This window comes from Tinamus guttatus, unplaced genomic scaffold (genome assembly GCF_059628265.1).
Source record: "Tinamus guttatus ecotype Peru unplaced genomic scaffold, ASM5962826v1 Tinamus_guttatus_pri_ptg000524l, whole genome shotgun sequence".
Classification (NCBI taxonomy): domain Eukaryota; kingdom Metazoa; phylum Chordata; class Aves; order Tinamiformes; family Tinamidae; genus Tinamus; species Tinamus guttatus.
The window spans coordinates 217,324-244,849 of NW_028289058.1; the positions used below are offsets into that span (position 1 = coordinate 217,324).

At 43.1% G+C, this 27,526-nt stretch overlaps 1 protein-coding gene across 1 annotated transcript; it reads left to right on the plus strand.

Annotated features, from left to right (window-relative positions):
* The first annotated feature begins 931 nt into the window (after nt 1–931).
* On the plus strand, nt 932–27,046 carry SLC17A6 (solute carrier family 17 member 6). The gene is made up of 12 exons (XM_010216444.2): nt 932–1,203; nt 4,016–4,268; nt 5,046–5,164; nt 17,678–17,792; nt 18,741–18,828; nt 18,913–18,999; nt 19,209–19,351; nt 21,066–21,215; nt 22,150–22,282; nt 22,941–23,051; nt 24,409–24,536; nt 24,928–27,046. The coding sequence occupies exons 1-12, from the start codon at nt 1,118–1,120 to the stop codon at nt 25,258–25,260; spliced, it is 1,746 nt and encodes a 581-aa protein (XP_010214746.1). The 5' UTR covers nt 932–1,117; the 3' UTR covers nt 25,261–27,046.
* Nucleotides 27,047–27,526: the final 480 nt, after the last annotated feature.

Here is a 27,526-nt window from a genome sequence, read left to right on the forward strand (position 1 = left end):
TACGAGATGCCGGAAGGAAGGAATAATCCCGTTGACAGAACGTCCCTGGCTCATTCCAGGACTATAAATACCACAAAACCCCTAAATGCTGGCTCTTCCAGGGCATTAAAGCACAGCACACAAAAGGTATGAGAATATCAACAGCTTACAAGAAAGCGGTCGCTAATGGACACCTAATATTGTACGGAAGAGCCCAGGCGAGTAAATATGGATATGGAGACACATGTACCTTGATGATAGGTGCCATGTGTCTACAGAAAGAGCTCTCTGCAGTTAAGGCCGTGTTGGCCCCCGAGTGTGACTGTCCGCACGCAGCACAGAGGAGCAGTGTGTGACCAGGCTCTGCGGCGGCCACTGGCCCCGGCGTGCGGCAGAGCCCCGCGGGACACGGCGGGCGGCGAGCAGCAGCCCCGGGGGGCCACGGCGACCCCGGCCGGCCCGGCGCAGGGCGGCCGCTGTCCGCGGTGCTGAACGGGCCGCTGTCCGCGGTGCTGAACGGGCCGCTGTCCGCGGTGCTGAATCGGCCGCTGTCCGCGGTGCTGAAGGCGCCGCCGTCGCGGTGCGGCGGCCTCGCGCTCCCCTCCGCCCCGACCTGAGCGGCCGCGCCGCGCTCCGCGGGAGGAGCGAGGGAAAGCCCGGGCTTGCGGGTGCCCCGGCGCTTTAGTCGGCGAATCCTGGGATCCCCGCCGGGATATTCGCTCCCCTCGCCGCCTCCCTCCGCCTCAGGGCGGGGTGGGTTGGGGTCGGGGGGCACCGGACACACCGGGGCTTTCTCTGCGGCCCCGCAGCGGCCTCCGCCCGGCCGAGGGGCGCGCGCGGCCGGGGAAGCCGGGGGCGGCCCGCGGCGCTCGCCCCGTCGCCGCACGCGCGCGCGCTCCCGCTCCCCGCCTTCCTCCCCCCTCTCCGTCCCCCCCACCGCCGCTCCCGGCTCTCACGCTCCGTCTCTCTCGCTCGCACACGCGCCCGCGCTCCCCCTGCCTCTCCCTGCAGCCGGCCGTGCACGGGTGGCCATGTAACGCGGCGGGGAAAGTTGGCGATCGGAGCAACATGAAGCAGCGTCGCTCGTAGCGGTGCCCTGTTCGGAGCGGAGCGGCATCCAGCGCGCAGCCCTGCAGGGATGGAGTCGGTAAAACAAAGGATTTTGAACCCCGGCAAGGAGGGACTGAGGAATTTTGCTGGAAAATCGCTTGGTCAACTCTACAGGTAAGAACGAGGTCTCTTGGAGGATTGCGCTGCTCACTAGGAGCGACCGGAGGGTTTTCTTAAGCCCCAGCTGCCGGGGGAGGTGGAACAGTTTATGCGCTGGGTACGTTGGTCGCGGACGGGCTGGGAGCTCTTTAGCTATCACTGATATAATCTGGATCCTGGAAACTACTGCTGAAGCTTCTCAATATGGCACCCTCCTAACTTGCCTAGCTGATTTGTAGATGGTGGCAGCAGATCTGCGGCGAGAGATCACCCCGTCTTTCTGCCACTAACAAAAACCAGGAGCCCATCTCGAACCCAGATTCAGAGGAGAGCAGCTCCCTGTATTTTTGTTTTGCGGTAATTTTGCAACGCAGTCCAAGGGTCTTTCTCCTTGCCCTTACCAATCATTTAAGAAAAAATAATAACAATAATAATAATAATCCTTCCTGGTTTCGATTAGTCTTGTCCCCTGTGTAATTCGTCGCCAGAGGAAGACAAACATGGAGATATATAAATAATTGATAACCGAACGATTTTTTTTCTTAAGCTCAAACGTATAGAGGGATATATTTAATTATTTATCAGTCTGCATCGGGGAGCAGCCACTTGGTTTATAAGTAATATATAACTGCAACTGCTACACGCGTAAGAATCACGCAGAACGTTTCTCTGCTTATGCACATTTCTATCATCTTCGAGACGGCATACGGCCCCCAAATCAGCCATTACTAAAAAAATAAAAAATAAAAATAAAAAGATGTGCCAAAAGTTAACATATCGGCTTCCATCAAACCTGGCGACTCTAGTGACCTCCAGCACGCTGGGAGTCATTCCAATATATTTTTGGAATTCTCCTCTGATAGAAATTGTGCCCATTTTTTTTTCCTTTTTAAAGAATTATTGCTGAAAGCCAAGTGCGGTTTTATTTGCCTGCTTTAGGTCACGTAAAAGTGTTTTTTTTTCCTTACCTCTGCGGCAGTGCTGGGCACAGGCACAAGGCTGGTGCTCAGCATGAGTCACAACTTCTGCTGCCATTTTAAGGGGAGGGGGGATAGCAGCGAAGTGATAAAGACAAAACCAAGGCTTCCATTTAAGGAGGAAAGGGGCAGTTTTAGCAAGCCAAAGCAAACGACAATGTAGTGAAACCCCTGCATTTTATGGCCGTAGTTTTAAGCCGCCTTCGACGACCAGAAAAATAACTAGAGAGAAACGAGAATAACTCTTTAAAATACCATGAAGGAAATAAAACCTTTTTTCTGACGCGCTAAAAGACTCACGAAAACTTAAATGAATAAAACGATCGTGCCCACTTCTTTTTATATTGTCACACGGCAAATTATGGAGAAGCGGGGTCCACATTTTCCAGGGAAACTCTTTTTAAACTCTCCCTTGACTAACGAGTGCATTGGTTACTAATCTCACCCAACGCACAGCACCCAACCATTTTTGTTTCCGATTCGAAGAATTACAATAGTTTCGTGTATCCCTTATACCTTAGTGTCTTCCCGAGGACGACAAGCCCTTTCAGTGAGAAGACACTTCGGCATCACCCTCCATTCCCACGAACGAAGTTTGAGCGTTAAAATAAAAATCCCACAAGGTTGCCTTTTATTCGCGACTTCAAGGCACTACGAAAGCCAATGCCCGCTTTACGAACGGGATTAATTCTCCCCGCAAAGAAATAAAACAAAATAAAACAAAACAAAAATAATGGCGAGGATTTCAGCTGAGTAACTGCTCGAGGGATGCTCTGTATTTTCCGCAAATCGCAGAGAAGCCGCCGCTTCCCCCGGCCGAGCTGCTCCTCGCAGGAGGTTCCTGGCATGAGCAGAGGGCTTAGGGCACCGCTAGGACATTTATTTTTTCGTGTTTTTTAAATATCCCCGTGCCAATAAAAGGAGATTGAGGGTTCGGCATGGGACATTCGCTTGGCAAACCTCGACCCTATCGCCGGCGAGGTGTTTTTAAAGCTTTTCCTCCAGAGGAGAAATCAAATCAAATGTTCTACTAAGTTGCCTTTGATGGAGGACAGGGTTGGGGTTTTTGTTTGTTGGTTGGTTGGTTGTTTTTTCCGTTGTTTTCCCTTTGGCTTGAATTTGGCACAAATAAGCATTTCTCGCCAGCCCTGGTTTCTAGGATTGCCGCCTAGGGAGGGCTAAGGGAACGAGGGCAGCGCACACGGGGCTGCCCCGGGGAGATGCTCGCACGCTCATCGTCGGACAGGCTTGTCCGGAGATCGTTTTCCGAGGACAACCACCCTATTTTCTCCCCCAGCTCGTGACAGCCATTTTGCACGTCCAAAAGAGGCAGCGCTGTCGCCCCCCGCGCCCTTTTCCACTAACATTTCTTCTGCTCCCAGACCAGAAGCGATGTCACCACCCGCTCACACCCTTAATATTTCCAATGCAGTAACGAGAGGGTTGCAACCTGCTCCAAAAATAAACAAATAAATAATAAATTAAAATAAAAAAACAAAAGCAAGAAAACGAAGCCTCTTGGGCTGCCCAACATGGCGCCTCTGCAGTGGTTACAGACGATGCCTCCTCACTGCGTCCTACATATTTAAAGAGGAGGCTTTAATGATAGATGAGCCATTCGCAGCCAGAGCTCCTCCCTGGGGCGGGGGGGAGGCGGCGGAATGCGGGGTGGGGAGGGGGGGACACGGGGATGACTAATCGCGACTCCCACAGGTCCTTGCTGAAGGTTGCTGAAGGTTGAAGGCAGAGCAAGGAACCCCCCCAAACCCCGAGCCAGCCCCACCTGGAGCTCCGGAGGAGCCGGCGGGTGGTGACGGGGTCTTGACTCCCGCCTCCTCGTGCCCTTGCAGGGTCTTGGAGAAGAGGCAGAAGGCCGGGGACACCATCGAGCTCACGGAGGATGGCAAGCCCGTGGAGGTGGCCCCGAAGAAGGCGCCGCTGTGCGACTGCACGTGCTTCGGGCTGCCGCGGCGCTACATCATCGCCATCATGAGCGGCCTCGGCTTCTGCATCTCCTTCGGCATCCGCTGCAACCTGGGGGTGGCCATCGTGGACATGGTCAACAACAGCACCATACACCGCGGAGGGAAGATCATTAAGGAGGTGGGGACCTTCCCCCTCGTCGCCGTCCCCGGCCCCGCCGCTCTCTCCGTACCACTCCGTGCTCTCGGTGGGACCAGGCAGCGCTTTCCGCGGCCCCGGGGACGGGGGTTATTTTTCACGTGCTGAGTTTCTTCGGGGAAAACAAACAAACAAACAAACAAACAAACAAGCAAAAAACATAAATCCAGTGTCTCGCAAAACGAATGCAGGGGACGGGGGGCTCGGAAGGCGTCGAGCCAAGCGCCAGCACAAGGGGTCGCGGCGCCGGCGAGGGAAGGGGCCGAGGGAGTAAAACGGCCCCGCTGCAACGCGGCTCGCAGCCCAGGCACGCGGGGGTGAAGGTCACGCACAGCCGAGGCTTAACCGGGCAAGCCCGGCCCGAACCGCCCGCCTGCAGGAGCTGCGGGCAGCGGCGGCCGTTTTTGGACACCGGGGGGCGGGTTGTGGGTCGGGAAGGCAGCACTGCCCCCGCTTCGTTTCCCGGGGGCCAGCGACGGCTGCGCGAGCCCGGGACGTCCCCGGGCCCGAGGCTGCGGTGAGCGGCCGGCCGGGGCACACGGGTAGCCCGCGGCGATCGCTACCGAGTTGCTTTTGTTGCCGCTTCTTTATTCCGGGCAGGAATAGGTGCCTCTTCCCCGTCCCTGCCCGGCTGCTCGCTAGAAAGCTGCCGCGCGGCAGCGCTTGAATGCGGCCCATTAACAACCTTCCTCTTCTTCTTCTTCTTCTTCTTTTCCTCCTCCTCCTCGTCCCTCCCTCCTGACACCTTGGCGCGGCAAGAAAGCGAAGTTCAACTGGGACCCCGAAACGGTCGGCATGATCCACGGCTCCTTCTTCTGGGGCTACATCATCACGCAGATCCCCGGCGGCTACATCTCGTCCCGGCTGGCGGCCAACAGGTAAACCCGCGTCCGCGGGGGTCCCGGCTCTGCCTCCGCCGCCCGCCGTTAGCAAAACCCGAGAAAAACTCACAGGTTCCTTTTTGCATCGAAACTGCAGAGATTTTTCCTTCCCCTCCTCCTTTCTTTTTCTTTCTTCTTCCTTTTTTTCTTTTTTTTTTCCAAAGACTGGATGAAACAATTTTTTTTTTTGGGGGGGTGGGTTTTAAGACAAGGAAAACCATCAGCGGGAGTTTTCCATTCGCACCGAAATGAATGTGGAATGGTCAAAAAAAAAAAAAAGAAAGAAAGAAAAAAAGTGTGCTTCAATGAGATTTACGCAATGAAAGGGAAGTGCAGATGGCGTGGGGACTTAAGGACCCGTTTCTATGGCGTCTGGCAGTATTGCAAGCACCCTGGGTGCGATTCTACCTGTTAATTAGATCCGCTGGGTATTCAAGGCACATGAGGCTTTCACGTTGCATCCTTAGTGCCCTAGGCTCCTCATTAGGAGAAGTAACGAAGGTCCTAGTGCCGCTCTGCAAAACTGCAGTGAACTAAGTGCAGATGGATGCTAAAAATACTAACAGAGACCTTTAACTCCTCTCAGGAGCAGGCAGCATCAAAGGTAGCCCTGAACAGAGATGCTATCTGCTTGCCTGGGAGCAAGTTTCCTCGTATTTGGGGAAAAAAAGGGAGAAGAAAGGGCAAAAATGCCCTCTCTGAGGGCAGCATCCCTTATAGACAAGAGACTTCCATGAAAAATAATGACTATTTACCAGGGTAGGGATCCTCTGAACAACTCTTATCATCCTTCTGATTGCAAATGAAACCACAACACGACATTTCTTGGATAAGGATATCCAGTGCCTGAAATTTTACAGGATAATGGCTCAGAAATGCACGAGGCTATTTCAAATAACGACAAAGCACCCCCAAAAGGGCTCCTTCCCCTTTCTTCCTATCATCTTGGGCATGGTTTTTTTGCATCTTTACACATCCTGTGACACCTTGAAATGTCAGGAATCATCCCCTACCAAAGACAGCAGCATTTGACCCAGGGATCTAAGAAATTCAGCCATCATTTGCCCTAGCATAACTTCAGCAAAGGAATCTGAGTTAATCCAGGTATCAAGTAGTGTAACCGTAAAGATCTGCAAGAGAACGGCATGGGAATTCCAAGGAAAACTCGGAGGAGTAGGAATACACAGCCTGGAGCCTCAGAACCAGGTTTTCCTCTCCTTTGCAATGTTCCTGTTATTAGCCTGGCTGGATTTTAACTCAGGATTTTTCACAGATAAGTTATTGCTGTTGTGGAAGCCCCTGAGATAACTCCAGCACAAGGTGAATGACTGTTTAAATCACCGAGTGTCAGCTACTATAGAAGTCAGTGTTGGCCAGATGTTACAGCCACAGTTGGTCCCTTCACCTTGTGGTGGATGAGATCCGGGTTATTTATGTATTTATTTTTCCCTATCAAATCTCCCCACGTATCTTTTGTGAGATCCTTGTTTTCCTCTGCATTTCTGCATGCAGAGGGTCTGAATTTATACAGAAAAACTAACTTCTGCCTATGAAAAACAGACTCCAGAAAAGCACAGCAGGATTCAGGACAATCTATTAAAAATTCAGCCTGGAGTTGAAGATGGAAAATGAGTCATTCCCCATAAGGGAAGGAGATAAAGCTTACAAGGAAAGGATGGCACGAAGGCAAGAACATGTCCCAACTGCCAAGAGTGTCAAGGGAAGCGACGAGCAAGGAAGGCTAGCGGGTGTTTTGTGACCGCAATTTGTTACTTCCAAGCAGTTGCTGAGTTTGCTTGATATTAAGATTCAGTTTAGCAGCCAATTATAGACACTGGGACATAGCCTGGCTGCGTCACTGAGGCACAAGGCAGGGCAGAAACGACCCTCCTGTCGCTCAAGGAAACCCTTCCTCGCGCAGCACGTTCATTGCAAGCAGGGCTGAGCCTCTGTATTTTCATCTTGTCCCTCATTCAAAACACGTACTGCCCATCAAGAATTAGTCACAACGAACCCTCCAATCTCTGCTTTTTTTTTTTCTTTTTTTTTCTTTTTTTTTCTCAATCAAGTCAGCTGGGAGATTTTTACTAACAGGCCTTTTACTAATGTGCTTTCCTAATTGTGAAACGCAAGGTTGCTTCCACACAGCAGTTTGGTGCTCTTGCCATACATGCAGCTCCCTGTTGCTTCAGAGGGGTTTATTGATGGGTGATGAACAGTGGATCGAGGTTGTCAGGGGTTTGCACTGGACAGCTTGGTCCTCAGCTTGTCTCAGACGTAATCACTGAGGATTTTCCTCGATAAAGTCCTTTCAGCCCAACACTGAGAGAAATGCTTTACCTACAAGAGTAAGAAGACTTACGGACCCGTTTCTGTAGTGTCTGGCAGTATTGCAGTATTTCACTTTCTTAGTACCATTAAGATGAAACAAAATTGTGCTTGAAAATTCCAGAGTACATGTAGAACTTTTTGCTCTAGGGAACCAGCAGAAATTGGGTTATAGCACCTTACACAGGCCAACACTCCTGAACATTTTCAATTTCTATTGCTTTCCATAGCATTAGGGAAGATTCAGGACACTGCAAGACAATTTAATCTTCCAAAAGACTAGGGTTGGGCCTCAGGTGCCAACTCGTTTGCCATCAGCGAAGCTTTAAACTTGCATCCCTTGGGAAGTGTGTGAAAATGGAAGAGGGTTCCCTTTTGGTGCAAGGCTAGCAACCTCTTCTCCCAGAGGAGGATCTGCCTCTGGAAGAGGTTGGTCCGAAACCGCCCTGCAACCAATGCAGGAGGCCAGAGGAGCGATGGAAGCACCACGTGGAGTCCCTCGGGGAGGGTTTATTGCAGCTACACCTTTCCTTGGGATTAGGTTCTCAATGAACTACAAGCAATTAACCTTGCCATCCATTGAGCATTAGGGGACATTGAGCACTGAGCACTGGGACACGCTCTGGAGAAGGCATCCTGCCGCAGGGGCCTCCAAGTCGGCAGCTAATCCAGGTTTCTTACTTCCCATATTTGGAATTTCCTTGCACTGGAAACAGTGCCCCACTCCCTGGACTGCGCTACCCTGGGAGAAGTGGATGGTCCCTGTAGAGATTTTTATATAAATATCTTCCACAAGAGAATATCAACCATGATTTAGATCTTTTGAGAGTGGTGGGGCACGAACGGACGAACGGGTTACAGAGATCCCAAGATGCTATAAACATTTTTTTAGCTACAACTCATTCTGAGTAGTAATAGCAAAGCTTTCTTATAAAAGAGTGGTTTGGCAGCGAGAGAAATTTTTACAACGATGAAAAATGCTGGGGATTCAACACTGTTTACTGCTTTTATTCAAGTCACAGCAGATTTTCACTAGTGTGACCTGCAATTTTAGAAGGAAGAAACTGTGTGGCACTCACATTATCTAAAAGCATTTTTCCACCCTGAAAATTACAAGGAAAAACAGGAAAATTCAAGTATAATCCACGACTAGCATGTGTTCACACTATTTAATCAGTTGAACCGTAACTCGCAATGGCAGTAAATGCCATTTAAAAGCAGGGGAAATCTCATTTGAATGCTTTTAAAGTACAGGTTTCCATGTCAGCGCTGCTGAGGCTACTGTTATGAGATTATCACGCTGCGTGAACACACTGCAGTCCATAACCCACCGCAGTCCCCCAGGCCGGTGCTCGGCATTGCTCCTCAGGCCACAAAAGGGACTTTGTCTGGGGCTAATCAGACTTCATTTCAACTCGGCACCTTTGAAAAGGTGGCTATCGCTTACAGTCATTGAAACCTTATTAAAAGGGAAAAGAAACAAATTTGTGGTTTGACAGTTGCTCAGCTCTGTCTTTCGAAAGTGGATTAAATGGAAAGTGATGGCCAAGATGCTTTAAATGCTCTAAAATGATGCAGGGAATGCAGTATTCTGATATGAAGTTCAGAAATGACCTTTCGATAATTACACTCTTTTGTAGCACCTTAGCAACTGCATTATCAGCAGATTTTGCTGTTCTGGTATTTTGAAAAAATGTAAGTGTGTAATCTGCAAACTGGTACATTTTTTTCTTGACTTTGCGCTCCTCCCAGAGAATTTTTGTATTTTAGCTAAGCAGCTTGGTTGGGAAGCACGTCAAACCTCACGTGTATTATAGCATCCCCAGAAGAGGCTCAGCTCTGCCCCTTCACTATATAGGGGCCCCAGAGTATTCGGGCTATAACAAGCTCAAGTCATCACGTAGCTGTGACAAAATCCCCTTTCTCATGTTTTTCATAAATAAGTGAGCGTCTATAACTGAAATAACAATACTTATCAAATGGGTATATTATGAATACTGATTAACTACTGTTTATGAACCCTTCAGAGATTTATATGCTATTGTGACAGTGCTGAACAGTCCTTTAACAAGATCTAGTGCGATCTGCACATTTTATCAGCCGTTTCGTAAGTGCACGTAAATGCCGATAAGCTTGTGGGTGCAAAGAGGCCAAAGATGATATATTGAAGACCACTGTAAACTGGTAAGACGTATAGAAAAAGAAATAGCAGGAACCACGTGTCCAGTATGTTCGAAAGAATACTGGGAGGTAACGATTATAAAATATGCATGAGCCTTCCCTGGGGAAAATGTCTGGGTATGAATGTACTGCGCTTTGTTTAATCCTACAGAAAGTCATAACAAGAACCAGTAGGGAAAAGCCAGATAAATGGAAGAAACATAAATATTAACAAAGAGTATTGGTCACCACTGGCCCAGCCAGAGACAGAATATATTGCATTTTTCACCTTGGATGTTAGATTCCTATTCTGAAGGCCTTCTTTCAGCTCTGACAAAAACATGCTTTCAGGAGGGGGCAAGCAAGGGAAATGGAAGTGCCATAGGGGACTTACGGCCTTCAAATATATTCACTTTGGCCTTCAAACATATTGGCTAGTTTTGTCTTTAACCTAGAAAAACGACGCCTTTATTTAAATTAGCAATTCCTGATGCCCATTGGCACTGCTGCAAAGCTGCAGCTGCCTGTGAACAGCGTGTGGTTTGAGCTACCTGCTGTGCTGTCGCAGCCATATGGGAAGGTGTGAGAACTGGACTCGTCTTACGACCGCATCTCAGGAATATTTAAATATCCTCAGATTTTCACTTCTGATATACTCTAAAAATTCCATGAAAAAGACACTGTGAATCTATAATGAAACCTTGTCCTGTAAGAGACAAAACCAAACTCTCCTACACAAAGACAAAAGAGAACTACACTTTTTAAATTGAAGTAACCTATATAATTCTGCAATAATGACACGCATTGCTCATTATCTGTCAAAGAGCAAATTCTGGCACTATTCTTGTTAATAGTCATGGCTGCAGAATTAAACTGAATTTCTGCACAATTCAATTATCTCTCATCTGGGTTGAACTCTGCATCGTTGCCACATGCTGACCTGAATGAAAATATATAAATCAATCCTGCAGTTCGGATCCTTCTCTGCTGTTAAAGCGCCATTCATCTTGTTATTAAGGGCCAAATCCTTGTTCCCAGCAAGTAATCCCATAGGATTATTTCCCTGGATAGACAGCATGATATTACAGACTAATATATGTCAGTGCATTTCTTCTCGGCATGCAAAATATTTTAATAGAAAATGTGTCCTTAGTGTGTCAGAGAAATAATAATGCAAATGTGCCTAAATCAGCCGTTTTTAATTACAGCAAGAATAAAAAATATGCAAGCCAAGGTACTGGTTTAGAAATACAAGTGCAAATTCCTCCTGGAACAGCTCGTAGCTCCCAGTCTAGCTAGGGCACGTGGGGCCGGCTAGACACGGCCTGACTTCTGAATTCCAGCTCAACATCCTCCAGCTGGTGCTGGGCTCTGCTCCCAGCTCCTGGCATTGGCTTCCCCCCCTCCCGGCCAAGCAGAGCAGGAAAACAAGATGATTTTGTCCCCACCGCAGCCTCATATGGGTCTTTGAGGCCCCCGTGGCCGCGAGGAGGGGACACGGCGGCGGGTGGCGGGTGCTGCTGCTCCCTCTGCCATATGGCTCCGGGTCCTTCCATTTTTCTGTCACGAGTGATGAAGCTGTTTTCACAATTTAATGATGCGGCGGGGGATTTGGACAGGGCTCTGGCTTGATAAAAAGGGGGCCTCAGATGTGTGACAAAAATTAATAATGTACCTGAGCCCTTATTATGCTGGATTAGATGGTGGGAGGTCAGCTTTTACATATTAATGCTTCTTGAAGGGCTTATAATAGGATTTAGTTTGCAGGGCAGACAGACATGTCCCCTCCTCCCTCGTACACACTTGAATGAAAATAACGTGTTTTTAACACATTTTTAAAAAGACACGCAAAGCTGCTATGTTAGGGCTTCTGGCCACAGATTCCTATCAGAGATGATGGGGTTTAAGTGATCCACTCTCAGGAAGCACCTTCAACCCGTGACCAGCACCCGGGAATAACTGCGCCTCTCCAGTGTCCCAAGTAGCCGACTGGCTGTTTTCCTGAATTCCCTCTGATATTCGCTGCGTGATCCCAGCTTTACTGGTCCTATGTGATTTAATTCAAATTAAAGACCTGGTTCAGGAAAACAAAACAAAACAAAACAAAACAAAACAACACTTCATTGTCTCTATCAGTTAGGAATCTATGAACTCTCAGGGCAGTCCAATGAAAACATCCACTGCAGAGTGGTCAACAGGATGAGCAGGAAATTAGCCTGTACTGGAGAGCAGTAGGACGAAACCTCACAAAATAGGGAACTGGTCCCTCCCACATTGAATTTATTTTCACTTAGTCCACTTGACGGAGCAAAGGGAAATAGAAAAGGTCCCAATAAGAGTTATCAGGACAACTACAGTAAGATAAATACAATCCAAATTATTTAGGTTAGTAAGGGGCTAAGCAAGTGACACAATAGGTAAATACCAGGACTAGGATTACCAAATGGAGAATATGACCCTTCTTGTTCACATATAACTAACAGGAGCCAGATTAGATCTTAAATCAGAATTTATTTTTGCATTCCATCTTCCACTGACCTGAATCCTCTAAAATCAGCATCCCTAGAAAATTTGCTACATTCGGCACAAAATGACACCAGATTTGGTTTCAGACAAAGCCTCCAAAGAAACACAAAAGACTCCAAAGTCTTCAAAGACTCCAAATAAATCTATTTATCTAGATTATATCATCCAGTATGCCAAAAAACTATGGTCCCCATTGTCCATGAGCTGCACTCATAAATGCTGCCTGATAACCAGGGTTCCCTGACAGAGGTTAAAAACTAGTGCCCTCTGCAAAGAAATAAAACACCTAAGTTTCTGACATCAGGCAAGCCTGTATCAGGGTTACGTCCTCCTTATCTATACAGTTATGTAGCATTATTTTACAGGGCTTTGCCTCCTTCAGCAGCCTCTAAGTCCACAGTCTAAGTCTAATCACAGCCCAAGACTTGGACCCCAGCAAGGTAATTTGAGCGAGATGCTCTTGGCCTAAAACACGATCGAGCCGATTATGTATTTCAAGAGCAAGCCAACCCAAAGCTGATGAGCTAGGGAGAAGGAGGCAGAGCTTTAGCTGAGCATAAGTGGAAATAATGAGTTGTAAAAGGAAACCACTGGTTTGAAATTCCAGCCAGAGAGGGTCCAGAGGGTGATCAAGTAAATGGGAAGAGAGGAGGCCAGATGAAGGAGGCCCTGGGTTCAGTTTTTACGCAGTGCTTCCTATAGCTATGATTCCTGCTCATTTACCACCATATGAGGGAAAGAACAAGTGTGAAAACATTCGTGCCAGTGAAGAGTCATTAAATGTTTTTGCTTCCCAAATCCATACGAATATGTCCACGAGGTCAGCACTGACTTGTGGAGGCCTGTGCAAGCAAGGAGTCATGGGGTGGCAAAAACAACTAATTGAATGGCTAAAAAATGTCTAGAGGTTTCATTAAAAGACAGAAGGTAATATTTTAAATAAAATATTCACTATAAATTCTCTACTCCGTGAAAATAAAGTCCTTTATAATGTGATTAGTATTACTGCAAAATCAAGCAAATGTACAGGCCAGAAATGTATGTGGGTTCTATTGCTTATAGGTTCCTGTTCACAGTCAGAGCAAATCTCCCTATGATATTTTGATTTAATTTATAGCAGCAATGTGAAATTCTTTCTTCTTTAATTTCCCTAGGAAATTAAAATAATCAAGCTTGATGATTCAATACATAGGTCATTTAAGTGAAACGACGATTGGTGACTTCTCAAAGGCTAAAACGATTCAGTCTTGCATGAATTTCCTTTCGAACCCAGTAAAACCTTATTTAGATTACCATGAAGAGTCAAGTGAAATCTTCTATGCCAACCTAGTCTTCAACGGAATCCCTGAAAAATAGTTGGAAACTTATCTTGTGTTCCTCAGTGACCTACTAGTAGTTCCTATTTTTCATTTTTTGGATTTTAATGGAGCATCATTCATACTTCACTTATAAAGCATACATTCAAGCATCTTAAATCTAAAGAATTTTTCCTTTGAAATAAATATCTAAAAATTCTATTTTGAACATAGTGAGTTGCTCTTCTGATTTTTTTTTATACAGGGCACGCTTTTTGCCATACTCTTTGGCTTGTTTGTCATAAAATGTGATCACTTTATTCAAAGAACAAGGAGACATAGTTAATCATAGCATTTGCCAATCATATTAAAAACAGATGTTATTAGAAATATATTGGCTTTTAACAGCTGACTCTTATCCATACACCTGGGCAAGAGGATTTAGCTTTCTGGAGTCATTGCAATGGGAGCAAATGTCACCCCCATTTCTTGAGGTAAAAGAATGCTGCCATCCTGGGCTCCTCATTTTAATAAATACATTTGTTTTTCTTCAGTTGTTCCCTCAAACATAGAAAACAGCTAACTGGACTGAAAAAGATCATTTTCTCCTGCAACTTCTTCCCTTCTCAGCCTCTTTCCTGAACTGTCAGAGTCATCTCCTTCCTCTGCTCCCACCCCAAATGTCTCTTAGTCAAATATGATTTTGCTATTAACGCTACTTGTACTACAGAAGGAGCAAGTCACAGCTCATGACCTTCACATAATGCCAACGTCAGTAAAGCACTGAAGAATAGTGTTAGGTTTACTCTTCATGGACCGAATCTACTGAGTCTACTCACAGAGGCAGATAAGCAAAGTGTAATTCTTTGTTTCAAGGCTTCCTCTGCTCATTTCTGAGGGCCAGGACTTATTATTTTTTCCCCTCCTTGACATACTACTTTTATTTCTATGTATTTATTTTCTTCTACATATGGTTATCTTCTTCTGTAGATGGTTACACTGCTTGCCGATTGAGGTCAGAAAGGACTTTTTCTCTTAAATGTAGGGACTGCTGAAGAGATATCAGGTCATTTTAATTCCCTCTTAATGTCAGGGCTGAGAATGATGGACATGCTCTCAGCTTCTCCTGCTTTTGCTTGTAGTATATTCTAGTTTTCTTGGAGTTTACCTTCTACCTGCTAAAGCTCTTAAATTTGTCACATGGCACCAAGATGCATTTTACTCGGTTTTGGAGTGTGACCAACATGAAACCTGTTCATGTTCCTGCTTTAAGCAAAAATCAGCCTGCACAGCTACATGGCAGTCTTCAGTTGGGCTTTATCTTATTCTGGGGGCTTGGTACTGTGAGTCCCTTATAATAAAATAGGGGATGACTAAGGAAATGCACCAAAAGTCAGGCATCGCGATGGCCTCAGGACATGAGGAGGACACACAGAGAGATGCATAAAAAATGTGGTGCAGAGTGGGACAGGAACAACCAGCTCCATCCAGGCCAAAAAGCTTATTTTAAATATGTGAACCATGTTTGTCCCCAAATGAAATGAATCCATTTTCAACTGCAAATCAATGCAACTGTGGAACCTAACATACTGTCAATTTGCTACCAAAATACAAGGATCTTGAAGAAAAATATGGTTTTAACAGACATACAGTTTATCACATCTTTTAATCAGATTTATGCAGATGAATAACTGGGTAAATATTTAAGTGGAGGAAAATATTCCTAGAACTACTGCAGTTGTGCTTTCTAACCCATGTTTGGGGTTAATGCTGTATCTAAGCGGAGCAAATAAGGATATTTTCAGAAGCAAAACAAACTCACAGCACTCTGCTAGGAATATTTTAGTATTTGTAGAGAAAAGATAACGGCAGCAAGTAAAAAAAGAGCACTGAAGAGAAAAACTTATGATAAAACTCATAAATCAGTGATCTGCTTATGCGTGGATGTGCACTGAGAGATGCAGAGGAAATGAAGGGAGATGTATTTACTCCAAAGTGAGAGTTTCAAATAGCGATGCACTAAAATATTTGTGCTGTTTTTAATTTGCATGCAAAAAAAAAGGATAAAAGTGCCATTTCTGACAAGAATCATAATTTACCTTTACTCTATTCTACCCTTAAACCCATATACCTTTGAATAAAAATCTTAACCTATTTGATTTTGAAAATGTTGGATCAATAAAACATAGCTCTGAGAAAGAACTGATATACAAGTGACACACGAGTGACACATAAGTGACACTGTGGAATTATTTCATCGCCTAGTACTTAATGTAACTAAATATTTATTGTGTGTAAATACATATGTGTGTCTAAAAACAGCCAGGGTTTCCCTTTGTAGGATGTGTGCCTGCAATGGTTCTTAAAATTACATTTTCCTTTAACTCTTCTCGAAGAGACGGGTTTAAGGAAATAGCTTCTCTTTGATGAATACAAGAACAGAAGCTATTCTGAGAAATACAACCTTCAGCTCTGGCAAAAAGAATCTCATTTCAGATATAGCATTGAGAGATGAGTAAAACTCCTTGAAGAAACAATTAACGTATCGCAAATAGTTTTGTAAATCTCATCCCTATAAAACGGCAATTTCTAATATTCTCTCCATATTAGCATAATTTTAACAGGAATAGTGATTTAGAGCTGCACTGATTCACACTAGTTAAGAATCTGGTCAAGCAAATTGATGCCAATCGCAAAATTAAAAACACACTGTTGCCTAAGACACGTAGCTAAAAGCTATTAAGAGACAAAAACCTACAAAGCTACAAATACTCCTTTGTTCCTGTTCATGAACAAAGAAGGATTTTACAGTCGAATTTTGATTTGGAACAGTTACAGCTTTCAGAAATTCAGCTGCTCTTCAGAAATTCACAAAAAGGAACATCTCATTATTAAAAAAAAAGTGTTTTTAAAGGGCATGGACCTTATCTAGTAGGGGATGGGGAGCACAGGGAAGCCCGAGAAAGGGAGCAGATGGAGAACTTTGGAAGTAGACTCTGTTTTATTTACTGTTTAAGGATTTGTGCCGGGCTGCCGTTTTAAATGCATAATGTGAAACAGAGATACTGGGGAGGAAGTTTCTTTCTGAAATTAATCACTGCTTTCTGTCTCTTAAGCCTAAGGTCTGTTTCCCGCTAACTTATGGCACTGTACCAATTTCTAAAAAACACATGCTAAGGTTGAAGGTTTCTGTCAAGTCGGTTCCGCATCAGAAATCCTGATGTCACATGTCAAGAAGTCATCAAGATTTATCCTAGCATAACATAGTTTCATATAAAGAAAGTGGCCAGGCATTGCTACCAGGTCCCTGCCTTTGCGCAGCTTCTGGGAATGGAAAACTTAAAAACATGCTGCCTAGCTTCATCAAAAGGAAAAAAGAAAATAAGATTATTTTGCAATTTTGGAATAAACTCATGAGGAAAAAATACATAATAATGCCAGAGAAAAGGCTTCCTCCTGCAAGGGGCAGAAATTTATTAAATCAAATGCAGAATTTAATCAAAACATCGGAATTTGGAAAATGAATGACTGTTTCACATATTTCTTTAGATCATCAAACATGCTCTATTCAGAGCACTCCCCAGGATGCTGGGGAGTCAAACTGAAAAATACTCAACAAGTAGCCCCGAAAAGGCAGAGGAACGATTCGTTTTCTATGAATACACATTTCCAGATTAATTGACTCATGCGTCTAAGAAAATATAGCACTGTTTTAAAAAAAATCCGTTCTTTTGGCACGTATAAAAGCGGATTCTTTACTGTTTTGTAAGAAGTGAGTGCACGTTACCACTTTTTTACAATTAAAACACTAATATGACTCCCTTACACTCAGACACTTATTCTGTCAAAACATTTAGGGATCCAGTTTCTAATTTCTGTGGAGAACTTGATCAGATTTCAAAATGGACAACAGATTAGAAAATTAACTAAAGAAAAGAGTGTGCATATAAAGGCATAGTCCAATATAGGTCTGTGATGGCATAAAATTTCTTTCCTTAGGAACCTGCTAAATAGATGCATATTCCCCTGTTCGGTCTGAGTCTCATTACACTACATGAAAGTAGACACTAACCCCTTCCGGTGGTTAGTGTATTCCTACAAAAAGAACATGTATATATATATAAAAATGTGAATATACGTGGAAAAAGTCAGTTGGAACAATCCTGAAGCTGTTTCCCTTCCTTTTCCCCCACCTTTGCAGGGTGTTTGGCGCTGCCATACTGCTGACATCCTCCCTCAACATGTTAATCCCATCTGCGGCCAGGGTGCACTACGGATGCGTCATCTTTGTGAGGATCTTGCAGGGCCTCGTAGAGGTATGGGCAATATAGGAAATGGTCAATAAACGTGATAAGGATGTGCGAGCTTTTGCAAAACAAACAAACAAAAACACTCTTGGCATTTGCAAAAAGTAGGGTTTTTGTGATTTAAACAAGAATCAAAACTTAGCCAGCAAAATTAAGCAAAGAGTGGTTTTTATACAACCATGCAGACCTCATAATAATAAAGTATGAATTCTGTAAAAAATGACTCTAGGTTTCATATTACATTTTCTAAGGTTTCCAGGCTGCAAGGTGTTTCTTTATCTTACCTTTATTTACCCTTTAAAATGAAAGCTGCTTTTGAAGGGATACCAAAACATAACTGGTTTAAAATTTCAACAATTAACATCCAATTCTTTGCCTTAAGTGCTCAGAAAGGTTAATCAGAAATAGAGGAAAACTTCTCCTAGAACCTTATATTTTTAAGCTCATTTGATTTTATTTCCTTATTTTAGAGCAATGGAAAAAATATTCATATATGCATATATGGATGTATTGCACATACTGCAGTTCAAATGTTTAAAAGTCATCAAGACTCAAGATTATTTACTGAGGGCTGAAGAAATGAGCCCAGCATTTGAAAGACTCCTGAGATTCTCTGTTTTGATCCTGTCTTTGACCTTGATACTTGTGCGTTACGATTCTTTCTTTTCTGCATCCTCACAATTCTTCCCTGAAAAAGCGGGGAAGAAAAGGGAATAATGATGTTTTCCACCTGTTCCATAAGGCTTCTTTAAGGATTCAGAATTCATTGATGTATATATGATGCAAGAAAGAAATCCAGGTTTATAGGAATTGGAGTTTTGCTATTGCAGTGCTATAGAAGTGTGAAATGTCTTTATGTTTTATGCACGCAATAGCTTCAAAGTAGATGTTGGTACAAAGGTGATGTATTGCCTGATGGATCAGCATTGACTAACGTGTGCCATGGCCCTTCCCCAGGGGGTCACCTACCCTGCCTGCCACGGCATCTGGAGCAAGTGGGCCCCTCCGCTGGAAAGAAGCCGGCTCGCGACCACCTCCTTTTGCGGTGAGCGCCCTCCTGCCGTCGTCTCGCTGCCGCTGGCACCGCCAAAGCGCTTGGAGACTGACCGCTCTGCCGTCTCGCTTGCAGGTTCCTATGCAGGAGCTGTCATCGCGATGCCTTTAGCAGGAATTTTGGTGCAATACACTGGGTGGTCATCTGTCTTCTACGTGTACGGTACGGCGCTTCGGCTCCCCTCACTCCAGGGTCGCATGACCCTACTCCACCCCCTTAAAAACCTACTATTAAGGCATTTGAAGCTAAAAATGCAACCTAGGAAAAAGGAATTTAAATTTAAATGTATGAATCAGCCACAGATTTTTTTTTTCCCTTGTTTGCTGCTCTAGTGTGCATTTCTTTTCAAAGTCTTTCTTTCCATTCCAAAGGGAGCTTTGGTATAGTCTGGTACATGTTTTGGCTTTTGGTTTCCTATGAAAGCCCCGCGTCGCACCCTACAATCACAGATGAAGAAAGGAGATACATAGAAGAAAGCATTGGAGAGAGTGCCAACCTCCTAGGTGCAATGGAGGTAAGAACATCACACTCCTGCTTATTTCGCGTAAGAAAGGTAGATCTTGCTTCTGGTAAAAAGAATAGAGGTTCCAGTACTTCCAGAGGATCAGTCATGGAAGGGCTGTGGGAAACTGTTTTCAAGCAAGTGAGAAAATCATATCAACTTCTCTATTCCATGAGCTGTCTTTAACCTTCCTTTCACTGCCTTCTCAAGTCATCTTTGTTGCTTCTACCTCCAGCCCAACGCTTGTATAGTCAACTAGACACATTAGGCTGCGATCAACGTGTCTGTCCTTACTCAAATTCAAGGGAAATAGGGAATCGCTGCCTCTCATTTAATATAGATCGAGTGCATTCAACTCTCTGCCAAAACTTAACAAAGAGTTTTGATAAATTTGATAGTATTTTTCCCCCCAAATCCAGTGCTCTCACTCCATCTACCTTGCAAACTCAGAGGAACAGTCACAGCAGAACCTCACACCTATCAGTATGGATCACATACACGTAGTGTGCTATAAGGAGGAGGCAGGCAGTGGTTTGTTACCAGAATATTAAATTCTTTTAGCAACCGAGAGAGGGTGGCTGCACGTAAACATCCCACTGTAAATGGCTTCTGTTTTCTACTAACTTGTGAACCAGCAATTGCCTGTGGGAACGATGGGAGGTCCAGACTAAAACCATGCTAGAAACCAGCCTGATGAACTAATTACTTCTTAACAAAAAGTTGTTATCCAGACTAAATACAAAACTGGAAATGCTTAACAGAGTCACTTCAAGAACAATAGACATTTCTAGGTATTCCTCAGCTAGCATCCGGACTGAGACATAAGAGTACTCATCAGTGTTTATAGTTTCTTGCAGCTTTAAATGCTTTTGAAAATCTCATGTAAAATAAGATATTCCAAAAGTGGTAAATTCTAGCTTGGGTTGGTCGTTTTTTGTTTAATATTTTTTGGTGCTCCTTAATTTAAAATTGTTGGAAGCAAATAGTTTGTATTAATAATTACTGAAATACTATCGAAATACTCAGGCTGAAATTCATCACAAAGCATCGAGTCGGCTTTTCTGTCTGGCTTCTCGGTAATTGAATCTTGTTCAATCTCTAACTCTCTTTTCAATGCAATTTAAAAGGCACTGAAATTCCTGCTCACTGGGCTGGGTTTCCTTGAAGACAAGCCAATATTCAAGGCATTGGGGACCAACATGCGCCCCAACATTGCTGAAGCAATTTTCAAATCCTCCCCTGGGGCTGGATTGTGCACTTGGCTCAACGGAGATGGGTTTTGTGGAGAGGTGCAGGGACGCAGCAGGATTGTAGCTCTGCCCATCTGCTATCCTTCTTTTTTTTTTTTTTTTGGTTCTGTTATTATGCCATTCGTTTCAGATAGACAATAAACCCAACCAGAAATACACTGACCAAACTGCTTCAGCTGAGACTTGGTAAGAAAAATTATTGAGAGGGCAGCACTGGAATTTAGATACTAAAATATATGCTGAAAATAAACCTGGATGATATCGTGTGCTTATACAGTAAAATCTGCCTGTTGCCTTAGCTACAGCACCAGTCTGCTTTAAAGAGACATGACTTTGGACTGTGCACATTCATAACCACGTATGACTGAATGGGATTAAGCTGGCAGCACTTGTTAACACGCTCAGAATAGAAAAAGAGAGGATATATAGTCAATAGTGATCAAAATATTAATCAGATGCCCCTGTTTATATTTCAGAAATACAAGACTCCATGGAGAAAATTTTTTACATCTATGCCAGTCTATGCAATAATTGTTGCAAACTTCTGTAGGAGCTGGACTTTTTACCTGTTACTTATCAGCCAGCCTGCATACTTTGAGGAAGTGTTTGGATTTGAAATAAGCAAGGTATGTAAGAATAGCATAAAACTTTGACCTCAGAAAAGTAAATGTCAGGCATGTTTGTAGTCTTTATCAGGAGAAAGAAAGATAAGTGTTCTGTATCTTTACTATGGATTTACAAGTCTTAAATCTTATCCCATCAGTTACTTGGAAAGTGAAACAGATGGCAGCAAAATATGAAAGCTAGGGATGATCCAAAGCTCCACGCGGTTGACAAGAATTTTGGACCAGGCCCTGAGGTGAATACGGACAGATGCAAACAAACCTCAAGGGTGTTTATTAAGCTTTCCCCAAATATAATCTCCCTTTTGCTAAGGTGCTTTTGAAAAACCTATAATCTTTTGATATTGTCCTATGAGGTACTAAATGACCAATGAGAATTTTATAAGTAGCTTAAAAAAAAAAAACAGTGTAGGGATATTCTCACAATTACATAATAATGTTCTGTATTTAGAGGTGGTCTGGAAATACAAGTCCTGGAATTCCAGCCTTCAGATCAGATCTAAGTGCCTAAGTCTATTCTATCGCATGAAAGAAATGACTTCTGCAAAGGGGATCAGGTTTGGGCCTCTCCCAGAAATACCCTCAGCTTCAAAGAGCAGTTGCTTTGGTTTTAGGATGTTTTTATGCATATAGTACTGCGTTGAAGTGGAAAAGCTCAACAATTCAATCAAATCTAAGGCAAAGGGCCGTTGCACAAGCGACGCCGGGCCATGGGCAACCTCTCAGAGGCCTCAAACCTCTGGGCATGTTAGTCTGACTGGGGAAAGCTCTACCCAACACATCGCCGACCAAAACGCAGACCCCCGGAGCAAAAAGTGGCTCAAAAGGAAGTTTAAGGGAGCTAGCAGGCAGTCCAAAAAAAAAAAAAAAAACCACATTTGATCAAGTTGGTATATTTTTACAGTTTCTACCCTGTGATTTCTAACTACCCTTTTAGGTGGGCATCTTATCTGCTGTGCCACATTTAGTGATGACAATTATTGTGCCTATTGGGGGACAAATTGCTGACTTTTTAAGAAGCAAACAGATTCTTTCCACCACTACCGTGAGGAAGATCATGAACTGTGGAGGTAAGTTTGCCTGTTTTATGAGCAGAGTGTCTTGTATAGGTTCAGTGTCCACATAGCATCGTGGACACACAGAAAAAAAAAATGCATGGCTTTCTGTACTTAATAACACTTTGCATGGAGTAATTCTTGGGTATTACAGAGACGGTTACTAAACAAGAGGAAATTCAGGTGTTCCTACTCCCAAAGTCAATACTTGGGTATTTCAAAAGGCACTTAGGCACTTGAAGCAGCAGATGAGTTTTTTGGGTGTAATTTATTTTTACCCTTAGCTACTTATTGAGCCTTAGGCACTCTTGCAAACTCCACCTGCCCCAAGAGATCTACTAACAACTAGTTTTGGGGGCTATCTAAGTGCTAGGACTCTAAAGTTACACAAGCTGAAACTCAGCTGCGATGGCAACTTCAAAATGCATAAGCAGGACAAGCGTATATTCCCACTGGGATCTATGGGAACTACCTGGATAACCTAATCACAACTCTCTATTTTACCTTCAGCCTGACAGGAGGGAACTATAAGTCAGCTTACAAGGAAATATAAGAACCTGTGGGGGTTTAGGGACGAGAGAACTGCCTGACTTTATTTCACCCTGAGGAAATAGGTTGCAATTTTTAAGAGATAATTAAATCTGACATCCAGTTTTCTTTATGATTTCCCAAGGTTTTGGTATGGAAGCAACTCTCCTTCTGGTGGTGGGATATTCTCATAGTAAAGGAGTGGCTATTTCATTCTTAGTGCTTGCTGTAGGCTTTAGTGGATTCGCCATATCTGGTAAGATTATATTGCTGTTATTAGTAAAGTATTTTAAGAGAAGAAATTTCTCATTTGTTTCATATTTCTTAACAGTAATTTAACATAAAATCAGAATTCTAAATGATTTTGCTCAGGATCATCCAAAATCAAAGAGAAATTATATTATTTTTGATCAAATACTTTTTTTTATAGTCACTGAAGAAAATGACTTTTTTCAGTGATGTGCTAATGTATACCATAGATTTCTCTTAAAATTAAATGTATAAAACAAATGAATTAATAGTTTAAATCAATAAATACAGACATATATCCCATCATTTTTCTGCTGTGTATGGGTTGCTCTTTTGTTTGCCTTGCCTTTTTTACTATTTTGCAACCCAATAACTAGCTTTTGTAAATTTAAAAGTCAGCTATTCCCCTCTCCTGCTGACATAGGCTTCCTTTTCCCTTTCCAAAACCCAAGCCACCTGGCCCTTGTTTGTTTTCCCACTGTGATCTTAGCATCCTCTTCCATGCTGGTTCCTTATGGCTAAAACAGCCTCTTTTTCCTTTTATGCCAAACACCTAAACCCTCCTAAACAAATCTGGACTTAGCAGGACTTTTCTGTAGCACTTCCAAAGTGCACTGTACTTTATTGAAGAGTTATCCATATCCTATCACCTGTCTTTTCCCATTTGTTATCTTTCAGCATACAAAGATTTGTTGCCTGCTTGCGCTTAACTGCTCATTTTGGGGATGATGGGTTCTGCTGCTTCATAGTGGCAGAGTTTTTAAGATTATTTGAATAATGATCGAGTGAATGTGAAGAAAGTTAAGTTGTTGGAAAGGCAAAGAAACAAGGATTTTTTTTTAAAAAAAACATTATTAAATCACTCATAGATAAATATAAGAACTAATAAATGACGGGTGAATCCCTTCATCCTCCCTTCCCCCATAAGAACAGCAAGTTCCTTCTACCAATCTGTGTGACAAAAAGAAAAATAAGGACAATAAGCAACAAAAGTGGTGCAAGCTGGAAGAGGAAGCAACTCTGCATTTCAGTGTGCTACTTGCACCTTAAAAAGGTCATCACTGACACTGGGGAAATCTGAAACTTACCTCTGCCTATGCATCTTCCGGGTTCGCAACCCTACGCAATTGTAGTTGTGATTTAAAAAACGAAAAACAAAAGAAAATTTGGGAAGAAAACATACTCTGTATCAATTTACAATGCATTTTTTAAAGAAAATGAAAAGCCAGAGGTGCTCTAAGATTACTTGAGCATTTCAAGCTTTTTAGAGAAAAACAAATCCAACCAGACAGCCCCAATACGTCCCAATAAAATTGCCAGTTGTGGGCTTGCAGTATGAACGTTTGCTGACATTTGTATTGCAGGATTCAATGTCAACCATTTAGACATTGCCCCAAGGTACGCCAGCATCTTAATGGGGATTTCTAATGGAGTCGGGACCTTGTCTGGAATGGTTTGCCCTATAATTGTTGGAGCAATGACAAAGAACAAGGTAAACTGCAACACAGCTTTCAAATTTTTCAGTTTAATACTATTAGTAACAAGAAATAGACCTTCCCATTAAACAACCTGCCAGAAACTGTGGCTGGATTAAGGTCTGGGGACCTCTAAGCAATAGCATCCAGAACTTGTAAATTTGAAGCATGTTGCACTGTATCCTGAGCACGGCAATGCTTTTGCAGACTAATGAATAAGAAACAGGATTACACTGAAGTTATATTAACCCTTAAACAGTGATTTTTTTCAAAGGATAAGTAACTGGAAATCGGACCTTTAAATGTTTTAGGCTGTGCTGACCACGAGAACTTGCTTTAAATCTCCAAGCTCAGCACAGTCAGAGCAGTCTATGGTGTGGTCTGATGGCACAAATTTCTGTTTTACAGACCCGTGAAGAGTGGCAGTATGTCTTCCTTATTGCTGCTTTAGTTCATTACGGAGGCGTTATATTCTACGGCATATTTGCTTCAGGAGAGAAGCAACCCTGGGCAGACCCCGAGCAGACAAGCGAAGAGAAATGTGGCTTTATTCATGAAGATGAACTTGATGAAGAGACAGGGGACATTACCCAGAATTACGTCAACTATGGTACCGCCAAGTCTTACGGTGCTACAACCCAGGTCAACGGGGGCTGGCCCAATGGCTGGGAGAAAAAAGAGGAATTTGTACAAGAGGAAGTACGAGACTCATACAACTACAAGGAAGGAGATTATTCATAACAGACCTAAATATTGGGCATATTTTGTAGTGTTTGTGATTAAATTCATTGTGATTGTTTGCACACAGGAATAAAATGTGGTATAAACATGTAAACACATATCAGACAGGAAGGTCTTACTGTAAAAAAAAATCCATTGAAGTGCAATCTGTATGAGTTGTGACATGTCATCACATTCATTAGGTTATATTTGTTCTATAAACATTAGAGTTTTAAGGGTTTACTGGTCAAAACTATAGAGGCAACTAGATACTTACAGTATACATGAGCTGAAACTCATAACTAAGGATTAAAGCACAACTAAGCAACTAAGTTGGCACATCTAATACTCTTTTTAGAAAGCCAAAATTACTTGATCATTAAAAATGCACTTATATATTTGTTACACTGTATTGAAAGAGATTGTGTTAAATACACATGTTTACTCAGTGCAATGTAGGGATTGTGTGTTTGGCCTCCGACGAGAGCTTTCTTAAAGAGGAAAGGTCAAGTCCTAGGCATTTAGGAGGGACTGATCCAGTTGCCTTCACGGCGATTGTATCAAGCCTAAAAGAACAAATAGGACATAGTGTATGTTTATCGTGATTACATGCTGCAGGCTACTCTGTGATGAATAAAGGAATTATTTAGAAGTTTTATATTGAATGTTTGGGCACAAACGCTTATTTCTATTCCTTACAGATCTTATGAAATTCTAGGCTTTATCATGTTCTTCCCTGCGTTAAGCAAGTAGTATAAAAATAATATGTAATGTTAAGTCTGATTTTTCACACAGACTATCAAATCTCTTTGCCAAGAACAAGCTTTATTACTCTTTTCTTTGCAGTATGTTCCAACTTTGTACTGGTATCTTTAGAGAGAGAGAAAAAATATAACCTAGAAAAAGATATAGTCTTATACAAAATCCAAAGAGAAGTTTACTACGCGCACGTAGCCCTAAGAAAAGGATGTATTTGTTTTGCAGAATATTTTGAAGCCAATAGACAAAACAGAGTAATTTAACCCTTATTATTCCCTTAATAGCTTTCATATTTTTACACATTGTGCCACAGTTGTATACATAGATATAAGTTTATTGAAGAGACTGTAATTATAAGAAAATGTTGATATTTTAGAAATCCCTGAAATAAAATATTTGTCTTTGGATTTAACCTAATACTAATGGACACTAAATATGAATAACATATAAGTTCACAAGAAACCAAAGTGGCAAAAAACTAGTGTTGAGTTGAAAGAAGCCAACAAGCATCACGCTTGTGTTTTCAGCAGAACTCAACAGTGACTGCAACATTAGTGTACCAAGCAATAAGTGCAATGCATTACAAAGTGCATAACCTTCTAGTCTATATATTAACCTTCATTTAGATTGTTGTATATACCTGGGGTTGCTGGGATTACGCCAAGCCAAACTGAAGTTTGCAACGCCAGACCACTTCTTAATACTCTAAAACGACAACAACGATCCATTTCTTAACTCAAACAAATGATTATTATTGTATGTAATAATCCATTCTGGATTCTTGGTCTGTTCATTGTATTGTGCTAGTGATTGGAAACCCTGCTACCGCAATATACAACTTGAGGATTGTTTCTTCTCCTTTCCTTTTTTTTTAAAATGCAAATCATACCTTGACCTTAAGAAAAAATATTTTGCTTTGTGCCTCAAAGTGATGTAAAATGTGACCATAGCTTTTGCTCTGTTTAATGAAAAAGATGTGGACCGTGTCACTTTCGTTGCTGCAAAGTGTTAATAAAATGCTCTATTTATCCTTTTGTATAAAAGGCCACCACTGTCTCCTGTCACTTTTTTCAGATGCACTTTCACACCGACAACTAGTATGACACTCACTGTGGACTGAAACCTGCTGTTGAGGTGGAGACAATATTGTGGGTACCAGCTGGGAGCTATGCAGCCCTGCAAGCAGAATTTGGCTTCTGCAACAATATTCCCTAGCTGGAAGATAAGGTTACTTCCTGCCCAGCCCTAGATTCCACAGGAACCAGTGAAACTCAACGACTCCCCACATTCAAAAGAAACCTTTTTCTGGGAGAGTTTTAGGGCTCAGTGCTTTTCAGAGCCTGCAGGAGCACCAGACTGTGCACCGTGTCTCTCACCAATGCAGGAGTTGTCATCAGGCGCCCAGTCCTCACCAGCGTCTTCTATGCTGGGGTGAGGTCCCCACGGAAACCCCCTGGACCATGCAGGGATCTGGGATAAACAGGGGCTGTAAAAGCACCCTTGCATTTGCCAGAGTAAACAGGTTGGA